We start from the raw sequence: 11,807 nt of genomic DNA on the forward strand, positions 1-11,807 counted from the left end.
ACAAATTCATTTACTTTCGTAACAAATTTGGTGAGGTCCACAGCTAAAAGGACTCTCCTTGTTTGTGGACCGGAAGGGCACGGCGTTATCTCAACATGCATGTGTAGTATTGATTTACTTCAGACCAGTGTTTACGCCATGTAAGCTATAGTCATTTCTCGAATATGTTTATAAGCTGCTATGGAGTATTTGCAGAGCAAGACGATCATTACGTAATTTACGTATATATATATATATATATATATATATATATATATATATATATATATATATATGCGTGAATTTGTGCCTTCTTTGCGTTTGCGTTTGGGAATTCCGGTTTTTCCAACCCCCACACTCAGTCCGTTGTGTGTGCGGTCATGAATTGGACATTTTTGGTGACCATGCTCTTGGCTGTGGTCCTCTTCAGATTAAGCGACATGATGCCTTATGTGACGTCATCTTCCACTGGTTGCTGTTAGACAACTCCAATGTACGTCGAGAACAACGCTGTTCCTCTCATTCTATGACAAGACCAGGTGACGTTTTCCATCCCGACTTTTCCCTAGGCAAGGCTGCTTATTTCGACATTTCCGTGAGGAATTCGTTCACTCCCTCTCACCTTATTAATGCTGCCATAAAAGCTGGTGCTGCTGCTGAGGCTGGGGAAGTGGACAAAGATGAACGCCATCTTGCTAACGTTTCCAGTTATGGCTATTTGTTTTACCCTCTTGTGGTGGAATCATACGGAGTGTGGGCTGCACATAGTCTGGAGGTGTTGAGATCAATTGTCAAGAAGTCTCTTCTATCATCTGGCTTGTCTCTGGGCCAAGCTTCCAGGCAATTTCACGAACAGTTATCTGTTCCTTTATGGCAATACAATTCAAGACTGATTAGTGACTATCTGCCTAATTATTATGACTTTTTGTGCTTCCGTCCTTATGGTGGATATGTGTTATCTGTGTTATCTGTATTATATACAAATATATATATATATATAAACACACACACACACACACACACACACACACACACACACACACACACACACACACACACACACACACACACACACACACACACACACACACACACATATGTAGTGCGTGCACTGCACAGTAATCGGTAATACTGTAGTCAGAATAATCAAGGGCATGGATAATCGTCTAGATAATCGACATTTATTTCACTTATCGAGGAGGTAAGTCCAAACTGCCGTGCCCCACTCCAGTTTCCGTTTTCTAATGTTTTCTCGAATTAGGTTCCGGCTTTCAGTTTCGGTTCCGGGAACAACGGAAGCCGGAACCCAATTTGCATTCCCTGTAGCTATATTCACCAGTGAATTTGGTATTTCTTCGAAACATTTTGCATCCCGGAACAGTATTTAAACGAGAAGAGACTAGAACCTGAAAGGAGAAAACCGGAACATCAAACAAGAAGACCGCAGGTGAATGTACTTACATCCCCGAACAGTATTCTTTAGAAAAATGACATCCTACGCAAGTCATATTGTTTTCCGGATGCCAAGAGGAGTGCCATAAACTCTAAAACAACATGACTGGTAGATGTCATTTTTTATGTAGAGAATACGGAAAGCAGGAAGGTCCGTGATCCTTCCGGCCATTTCAATTTTCAAATTTCAAATTTTAATTTTCAAATTTCAATTTTCATTTTTTATTTTTCATTTTTCAATTTTTTGTCAAAGGTTTTCAATTATTTTGCTACAAAAATTAATTTGGCGAGCAAATTTTTATTTTTCATTGTTTATATTTCATTTTTGGTTTTTGATTTTTGATTTTCATTTCTCATTTTCATTTTCGTTCTTTCCGCGTTCAATTCTTTTGACATTCAACTCAACCAAATATAATCAAAACTAGAAACATGAAAATATAATGAAAATGAAAAATGAATAATGAAAATCAAAACGAAACATGAAATACGAAAAATGGAAAGTAAAAATTTGCTCGCCAAATTAATTTTTTTCAGGAAAAAAATTGAAAACCTTTGACCAAAAATTGAAAAAATAAAAAATTACATATAAAAATTGAAATTTGAAAATTAAAAATTAAAATTTGAAAATAGAAAATTGAAATGGCCGGAAGGGTCACAGACCCAGGAAATATCAAATGTTTTATTACACCTCCCTGTTTTTTTGTTTCAGGTTCTACGGTCTTCTCGTTTATTTGTTACTTTTTTTCTAGCTTGTGGTCTAAGTCTTTCAGTTTGCGGTCTGTGAGATTCTCTCAGTGGCGGAGCCTGTAAAGTCGACTTCATGTTGTGCATGTTGAGTTGTGTTGTGAGAACTTGTGACAGTGTAAATTTTCTAGGCTTTAATGAAGGGCAGCGTAAATAGCAATTGAGTTAAGATGCTATAAACTACTTTCGTTCAAACTATAAAAATATATTAGCCATTTTATCACCTACACCGCTGTGCAAATGTTTATTGTCACCCCATGATTTTGCCAGAAAACGCTGTTTGAAATAGTCTTCTCGGCCAGCTACACTCCAGTTTATTAGAGCATATATATCATCAAACTGCCTACTGCAAGCAGAAATACGGTGTACCTTGCGTTGCAGAGACAAATACGAAACTTTTTTCATTAGAACCCTTTAGGGGTCCCTCATAGTGCCGCTAACCATCGTCTCGTAGAAGTAGAACGCTTCATAGTAGGAGTCCAATCGATTGGCCTATAGTAATGTACTAGAAACCAAGCACTATCTGTCCATTCTGTACAAGTTGGAACGCCGTTACATTATCCGGGAACTTTGCCGCCTCTGTCGCTTTGAGAACATGTGATTTCGTCGAGCTGGGGATTCCCCGTTTGCATGATTTTTGCGTGTAACCGTAAAAGTAATTTAAAGCGGTAGTTTTGAATCGTTTTGGATGGCGAAAAAGACACAGCTAGCTTTAGGGACTCAAGGCGTCTAGCGGAGGGTATCGTGTGCTTTGTCACCACTTTTAGGCTGTGAAAAGTAATAATGATGGTTAGGCATAGAGCAGGAACCGAGACAGAAACCTAACCACGTGACGTTGGCTTTAACTTAGCAGGGTACAGTAACACGATAAGATATAAGTACAACATCTTTATCTGAGAGGTTCTCATGCATATTATAGAATCAAAGATCCAGCAACTCAACGTCAAAATTGACAGTTCCGCACAGCTCAGCTAACAAAAACAACTAACAACTAAACAGCAAACACCAATAGAACAACTGCATGCGTGTCATTCTATCAGTCAGACTTGGTCAGTTTCAGCAACAGAAGGAAGATTTCCTTGAAGTTTCCGCAAAGCATAAAGCTTTTTCCCCATGTGATCCATCAGAGTTAAATCTCGTTTGGTATTAGCAAAGCGCTCACAAGATTTGAAGTCTTCTACCGCCTCGTAGATGTCGTTCTCACAGACTGACCTGATTTGAATGGTAGCCTTACCTCGTCCTGTTTGCAATCGTCGAACCTTTACATGCCAAAACAAGTTGCAAATATATGCAGTATATGCATATGTACACACACGCACGCACGCACGCACGCACACACGCACACACATACACACACACACACACACACACACACACATACACACACACACACACACACACACACACACACACACACACACACACACACACACACAGTATATCTCCGTAGTACAGTCTACGAGATGGCATCGAATAGGATCGATCGCAGCACCTAATGCCTCTATACCTCCAACACCTTCGACCGCTTTGTCGAGGAATCCACCCACTACCGGAATCTCGTCGCCTACGACCTTGCCCAACTCGTCTATCGGGTACAGGAACAAGATGGCTTTTGTGTTCCACAGAACACCGACGTAGAGTATTTGGAACACGCATACTCCCCTCCAATAGGTCGATTGCTTTGTGGTGTGTTTGGGTGTGGATAGCCGTTTCATGGTATGGTTCGTTTCCTTTTCTAATTGGTTTGCACGCTGTACCGCATCGACCATTCTCTGTACTTCTTCAATTTGTGTGGGATCTGAAGTCTGCACCACGACGATAGGGTTCCACGCGAGCTCTCGGGAGCCTTTGTAGAACGTACATATCGGTCGTACCTCGATGGACAGCTCTTGGTCGCAGAGCCAATACTGCCAAGCGCTGTTTTCGATATGCTTCTCGTATGTTTCCAAGAGTTGGTGAATAGCCCTGGTGGCCCATACTACGTACGTATCGACTTTGTTTGTGAACAAACGTAGCCCACGATGTCGTACCTCAATGGAACTAGGTTTGATAGTTTGGTATGAGGATCGTGTAGAGCCATAGACAACGTCGACCATATTTGCTCAAACTTCTTTCTGTATTCTGCTTGGGTTTGTACGTAGGCCTGTAGGATTTCCAATTCAAGACTATGGTTCTTTCCCTTTTCGACTCGGGCGTGTATGTACTGTTCGTGTAGCTCCTAAGTCTTTTGCCTCCATTTCGCGGATACCTACGCGTTCTCGATTTTCTGGAGACGGTGACGTCGTCCATATTTCCAAAGAATCAAGATCTGTCTGTCTGTCGGGATGAGATGTACTTCGAATATGGATATCTCTTTTCTGATGCTACTCGCTTTTCTCTCTCGCCATACACAAGACGTGTACTTTGTCTCCGGTAGCAGCACATTGGGGTCGACTGCATCTGGATGGCGCTGTGTCAGCTTCTTGGATGGGGCCAGGATAGTTTTCGTATCGGGGGCTTCGCTGTAGCATCGAAGAGGTACTAGCTCTATGCTGTCTGTACCATCGTCGGTCTTGGAGATGTCTAGGATGTCCACTCGAAAGATGGGGCAGCGGCGAAACCCGAAATCACCCGCGGCCCACAGTACCGCACGTCCCTAAGCTTTGTCGTCGTCCACGGTCTTCTTTGTGGGTACGACGCGAATGCCTGCTGCTCTTTTGGTCTTCGTGTGTGCGTACCATGCGACGAGGATCTCGCCCCTCGGTCTATTGGATAGGACCAGACATCAATCCAAGTGTCCGACCAGGTTTCTCTACTGCTGTTTCGGAGGCTAGGCTGCACCACGAATAGTCCCGGGTGGTCTGGTGGCGAAACGAGTGCGAGAGCCTCTGTTACGACATCTTGGGCCGTCGCCTTAAACAGCTTGCTGCCTCGACAGGCGTACAACGAGACCTCGATACGTGTACATCGTCGTTCTTGGACGTCTGGATGGAGGAACGTCTTGCGTAGATAGGAACTGGAACAGTCCACGTACTCACACAGCTTAACACCGAATTTTGTCTGCACTTCTCCCGCTTCGAATTGGGCAACGATCTTGTTGTACACCTTTGTTCGAGTCGTGTATCCATCGATCGAGCTATGTATCCACGTGCATACGTGTTTCCCTACCGAATTGGTGTTGGCCGAGATGGTCGGGTTGTCGAAGTCCCATCCGTTGCAGCCTTCTTCCTTTGCCACTTGAAACCCGTGGACTTTGCGTAGGTGTTCCACCAAGACCTTGCAATCGAGAACTCCGGAGAAATTCTCGATGTAGTCGATACTATAGTGTCCATAGCCAAAGATGTGCAGACTCTGTTGTATCTGGGGCAAGGCCTCTTGGAGTTTGCCCATCGATACATCGGAGACATCGATCTTCGCCACAAACACATTGTAGGGTTCACTCTTGTATATTTTTTCCACGCACTACGAGCAGCCGCGGTCGTATCCCTCTCGATCTTGAAGATGGTATTTCGTATGGCGAAGTCTGCCTCCTCGTCGAGTGCCAGCGTGTGTAAAATGGGCACCCCGATGTGTCGTGCGGACCCTAGAGGATCTCGAAGGGCTGTACGTATCCTACACACGATGTTTTGTGCGGAGCTGCCTTCTCCCGTCTTACACAAGACTTTGGCTTGCCTCGAGACCGTATTCTCTAGACGTAGATACCCGAACGTGTACATATCGTCCACGAACACAGGCAACTTGACGAGAGGGCGAAGATGGGTTGGCGAAGATGGGTTGGCCCTCGGTTTTCGTCGAGATAGTCGACCTTGGATATGTCGGAGAGGAGATTGTTCTCGAACTCATTCTTTACGACAAGCTCCAACGCCCAGCTTCGCCCGGGGGACAACACATGCCAGGTGCTTCTCCTTTCCACTTCATAGTGCCGCAGTTGACACACACGTTTGTCATAGAGCCAATACAACACGGAAGTGGAGAAGAGACAGGTCGCCTTTATAAGTAGAGATTATAGCATTAATGACAGACAGACAGACAGACAGACAGACAGTTGTGATGTCTTCCTCTACCCATATTGTCTACTCCTCTTTATCAACATTGTCATCATGGATTGTACACATCTTTACCTCGCGTCAGGCTAGGCGTCTTCTATGGTGGCCATGCACTTTGTGATGTCCATCCATGTTATCCGGGAGACAGACAGAGTGTTCAGTTTTTTGCTTTTTAGTTGTCATTGTAATGTAGTGTATCGTGCTTTGCTTAATTTGATTTAGCCTAAATATAATACCATTGACAGACAGACAGACAGACAGACAGACAGACAGACAGAAAAACAGGTCGCCTTTATAGGTAGAGATTATAGCAGAAAGTATCTAAAAATGTGTTTGATGCTTGGAGAGGCAGAGGGGGTGTAGCCAGGTCACGTACAGTTTGTATAGAGAACCGTTTACTGTCACTAATTAGCCGTGGTGTAAGTGCTTTTACCGTTTAGTAGCAGCCAGACAGAATTCTCATTCATAGTTATATCCCGTACAATTGCCGTTTCTAGAGCCCGCTGATTTTTGGATTAACGATTGGGTAAAACCATTTCGACTTGGACGTTGCTGCCGTTGCGAGGAACAGGTGTATCGAACTTGGCATCTATTCGACACGTGTCCAGTTTCAAAAAATCCCGTTGATTGGATTATTGATCCCGTTGAAGCCATTTCGACAGTCCCGTTGCGGAGAACAGATGTATCGAACCTGGCATCTATAATTTCGACGTGAATCCCGGAACGTGCAAGTCACGTGCAATACTTACCCGGATAATCCGTTCCCCGTATATAACGAATGCTGACTCTCGTCATTTCGACAGTCCCGCTGAACGTCGTCTGTTCGAAGACGTTGCTGGCGTTTCGGGGAAGAGGTGCATCAAACACGGCAGCTCCGTATCTAACGAAGTCACGACTCGTACCAACTCTCGTCATTTCGACAGTCCCGCTGAACGTCGTCTCTTCGAAGACGTTGCTGGCGTTTCGGGGAACAGGTGCATCAAACACGGCAGCTCTTCGACGGTCGTAGACTGGCAAACGACTGTGGGCGAATTTTTTCAAGACCCGGATATCAGCAAAAATATCTTCCGTTTGCCAGCGTCGCCCGCAATAAACGACACGCTCGGCGCGTACCGTCCGACGTCGGGAACGAGCAGTCTAAATTCGGTGGAGACACGATGCGCCGTTCCGGAGATATTCGCGCGCGAGCGGAAGCGAGCTTGATCGGCGGGAAACGGCGTCGTCGTGGGAGAAGTCAGGAAGACGACCGCGGTCTGACTTTCGACCTGAATGAATTCGGCGTGCGCGAGCGAAATTCGGCCGAGATCGGACTCGCCGTCTTCGAGAGACGCTCGTACGTACGGACACACAGACAGACACACAGACACCTCTCCTTTTTATATAGAGACTATATACTCGGCGAGTCCCTTCTGTGCATGAAGACCCATATCGGCGAACGAGTCTGGTATTGTGTACTGGGTGTTGGGGCCACAGACCTCTGTAGCTAGCTATCTCTCCACCAGGGCCACGTTTGACAACTTCTGGTATAACGTTGGGTATAGTAGCCTGTTCTCCACTAGGTAAACATTCGACCTCTGGTGTATCGGACATAGCTGTAAAATCGTTTTGTTCTCCGGTATACATAGCTCTACATATTTTTTCCTTGGCGACCTCGACGTGGTCGGACATATTTGCGAAATCACTCTGTTCTTTAGTATACATAGGTCTACATATTTCATTTTTTCTTTGGCAACCTTGACGTGTTCGGACATAGTTGCGAACGGTTTCTCTCCCTCTTTCGCAAATACCCAATTAGGTAGTCGGTGCCATTCCCGACTTCGTCGACGTGGTCTCGACGTGGTCAGGTAGCTTCGAGCAATCCGTCTGGGTGGTAGTTGGGACAAGACGTTTGCAGAGAGTGTGGCAAAAACCCCACATAGTCAGTTTGGAAAAAAGCTGGACCATCCTAGCGCAGCATGGTTTCCTCCTAGCGCAGCATGGTTTTGCAATAGGTTTGCCCAATTTCTGGGATATCATAGTGGAACAGCGTGTTGGAATGGAGAAAAAAATAGGTTTTTGTATTGGAGAAGTGATAGCGAAAAAGTTGCCAAATAGACTGGTTGCCAAGCGATTTTTCTGCTTCTATAATACCGCCTGACACTCCCCATATTTTCGCAGACTCGAGGGGTTGAGCACCCCCGAAGGAGCAGGTGGTATCATTTTGACGCCGGATATATTACTACAGACAACACACACACACACACACACACACACACACACACACACACACACACACACACACACACACACACACACACACACACACACACACACACACACACAACAATGATATCCGGCTACAATTAAACACAGATGCTCATGAGTATACACCTCAAGTTCTGTCGCTTACTTTAAAGCCTAAAGTAGACAGTTCCTCTTTGACGCGTCCAAGACGCTGTTCAAACGTGCGTTCCGCCAATTGATTTTTGATAATAAAGTCTGATACTGTACTGGTCGTGAGCTGATGGTCCAGCTGGACATGAACGTGCAGTTTAATCAAATTTATGATTTCAGAGTTTTCGCTTACAGACTGTAACAACAAATACACGAACAGTACTTGCTGTTTCTGCATGTTGTCTTCTTTATGGGGACTTACTTGAATTTTAGCGCATTGTCCTCCCGATGATTCTGCTATTGCACTAAAGGCTCGTGTAGCAAAGTAATCATCTCGGCACAAAACTGTGTAGACGTTGATTTTTCTAGAGCGACATTGTTCTGCTAAAATGAGCCAATCGTGACCAGCTGGGCAACCTAATCAATAAGAATTAAATTAATTAATTGATTCTATAACTTTTTCTATAACTTAATTACAAAACATTTCCAACAATTTCATGCTTAAGTAACTTTATAAATGTTTAATATGCGTGTTTAATAAAAGCGGTAGTATATACATTGCATTAAAAAGTTTAAAACTAGAATTTTCTGACGTACTGTATTTCATGCTAAGTTTTTATGTTAATTAAGTTCGTGTATATGTTACAGCAACGTTCGTACGTAGCAAGTTTTGGAGTTATTATGAACTAACCTTTCGGGAAATTATCTCCAGTTTTCACACACAGCATTCCATGCGGAGGAGAGTCTCCTATCAAGACGGCCATTCGAACGGCGTGAGGCCTCTGAGTTTCATCCCAGTTGAGATCGACGACTTCTTTAAGCGCGTCTGCAACGGCCTCGGGAATGTCACCACCTCCTGTAGAAGACAAACTCAGAAAACAGTCTCACAACTACAAGAATAACATGTACAACAACACGTGACTCAGGATAAATCTAATGAAACGGTTGTCTAAGTTAATCACATCATGCGGCAACCAGTAAGTGTCTTTATAATAAGATTGCTGCCGTAAGCACTGAAAACAATAATTTCTTATGCATACTACTAGCACTAAAAGTATCTAGCACAATAAAGTAGTCATATAGCTTTGCGCAGACCCGTATATATATATATATATATATATATATATATATATATATATATATATATAGCATCTACACAAGCGCCTACATGAGGCAAACATTGAAAGCAAGACATATTTTATATAAGTCTAGCATATAAGGCATATCGTTGCACCTGTAGACACTTTCTGTACATGTTGAGCGTTTACTAACCTTTGGCTTCAAGACTGTTGACAGCTTCCCTGACAGAAGTAATATCTGAAGTCAACGGCCAAACCTTAGTCACGTAGGTGTCCTCCTAAACAAAGAAGATCACACCAATACATGCAGAGACTTTTACCCAACTATGTTTATAGATACTTCCGGTGGATGATCTCTGTATGCAACAACAGCTAATCTTAAATCCCTGCAAAGGCTTTCACTATTGACAGTGTTTATGAGATCTTGTATCAGCTTTTGAGCAGTCTTGATTTCGGGCCCTGCTCAACGCATCAATCAAGTTATTTAGGTGAATACAATCCGCCGGCCACGTGAAGCCCAAATGACCACTACTGTCTGTTCCCCATAAGTGTGAACTTCGTAAATCATCAATATCTCTGCTGTTTAGTGGACTTTCGCGATGATCTCGGTATCGTTAGAAACCGCTAGGTCTGGCATTTCTGTTTATCAAATTATCTAAGCCTTTCCTGCAAACTTAACGGAAGGATAATACTTGTGCATATCAAACACAAACGGGTGGAGCAATGGCTATTATCCAATTATCTTGTAAGACCAGCGGATCAACAACTGGAACCATTTAAGATAATTGGTATAACATGGTCCAACTGGAGCAGCTCTTAGTGCTCTAATGAGCACACCTGGTGTGACCTCTACTTCATTACTCACTTCCGAGTTCACGCTTATAGGGAACAGACAGTAGGTGCATACTTAGACATAACAAGACATACAGCGCGCGCGCGCGCGCACACACACGCACACACACACACACACACACACACACACACACACACACACATACACGCACACACACACACACACACACACACACACACACACACACACACACGCACACACACACGCACGCACGCACGCACGCACACACACACACACACACACACACACACACTCGAAACTTGAAGTACAAACGAAACAAACAGACACTGGATCCAAAACGTAATACAAAGTATACAGCTTAACCTTAAGCTGCATCGAAACAATAACATTACCCATGCTTGAAGTAGTGTCACAAACAATTGCAATGTCAACTTGACCGATTCCTTCATTCTTTGCAAACTGAATTTTTTCATCAGCATAATTTTCAGGCTGATAGCTGGTGCCGCTGTTAAAACATACGTATATGAGCACTCTTAGAATTTTCTGCTTGTTGCTGTGACCTGATAATAGGTGGTAGTGGAGCAACGGACTTGTCCAGAGGTATAACATAAGGACTTCCGTGAACGGACTCTTTCCCAATTGAAATGTGAAACTGGTGTTTTCCAGCCATTGACAATTCGAAGGCGACAAAATACGTTCCATCGCCATTATCTGTTATCATCAGACGTTTGTCTGTTTGGCCAGGAGTGGCTGTGATGTTTGCCTGCATAACGGTAAGGAAGATCAAGTATGAGCCGAATGATACACTTATAGTTTGCAATAGTGTCAGCACCACGACAATTTCATCGGATTTGAGACCAAACTCTTTTGGTTGTGTATGAAATGCAAGAAGCATTGCCGCTCGCATTTACACTACTTTTTAAAACAAGTCAACAAGTAATTAGAGTAGCTGCAACATTTAGTAAGTTATTATATACTTCCAACTCGGAAAGTTCGTGAAAAACGTTTTGTTTGTATTACTACTGCGTGTCATTACCAAATGCAACAGCAATGTTTGTGCACATTTTCATAAATATTTTATAAGTACTCTCGATATCTGATTTGAACTAAAGCCTAAAACGTAGCAACACTATTTTGATTCAACTGTAAATTAAAAATTATTTAATTGATTAATTAATTGTTACCTTGGAGTCAGCTAGAACGATTCGAATGACCAAAGAAGCTCCTCCGGCAATTTGCATCTTTCCGTTCTCGTCACAAGTAAACACGCTAAAGCTGTACCTTGTATCCACATGTCCTCCTTTCAAACCGGGTCCATCGGCAAAACACTTTGATGGACAC

General features: G+C 43.5%; 1 protein-coding gene across 1 annotated transcript in view; it reads right to left on the bottom strand.

Annotated features, from left to right (window-relative positions):
- Positions 1 to 3,064: 3,064 nt before the first annotated feature.
- LOC134190321 (uncharacterized) overlaps positions 3,065 to 11,807 on the bottom strand; it is a 14,637-nt gene continuing 5,894 nt past the window's right edge. The window contains exons 12-20 of the mRNA XM_062658774.1: positions 11,651 to 11,807; positions 11,027 to 11,229; positions 10,859 to 10,971; positions 9,993 to 10,111; positions 9,846 to 9,930; positions 9,265 to 9,429; positions 8,836 to 8,990; positions 8,590 to 8,769; positions 3,065 to 3,434 (exon numbers count right to left, since the gene is read on the bottom strand). The exon at positions 11,651 to 11,807 is cut by the window's right edge and continues 7 nt beyond it. Coding sequence (XP_062514758.1) covers positions 3,216 to 3,434; positions 8,590 to 8,769; positions 8,836 to 8,990; positions 9,265 to 9,429; positions 9,846 to 9,930; positions 9,993 to 10,111; positions 10,859 to 10,971; positions 11,027 to 11,229; positions 11,651 to 11,807 — 1,396 coding nt within the window. The 3' untranslated portion in view covers positions 3,065 to 3,215. The remainder of the gene's footprint in view (positions 3,435 to 8,589; positions 8,770 to 8,835; positions 8,991 to 9,264; positions 9,430 to 9,845; positions 9,931 to 9,992; positions 10,112 to 10,858; positions 10,972 to 11,026; positions 11,230 to 11,650) is intronic.

Source organism: Corticium candelabrum, chromosome 14 (assembly GCF_963422355.1).
Source record: "Corticium candelabrum chromosome 14, ooCorCand1.1, whole genome shotgun sequence".
Lineage (NCBI taxonomy): Eukaryota > Metazoa > Porifera > Homoscleromorpha > Homosclerophorida > Plakinidae > Corticium > Corticium candelabrum.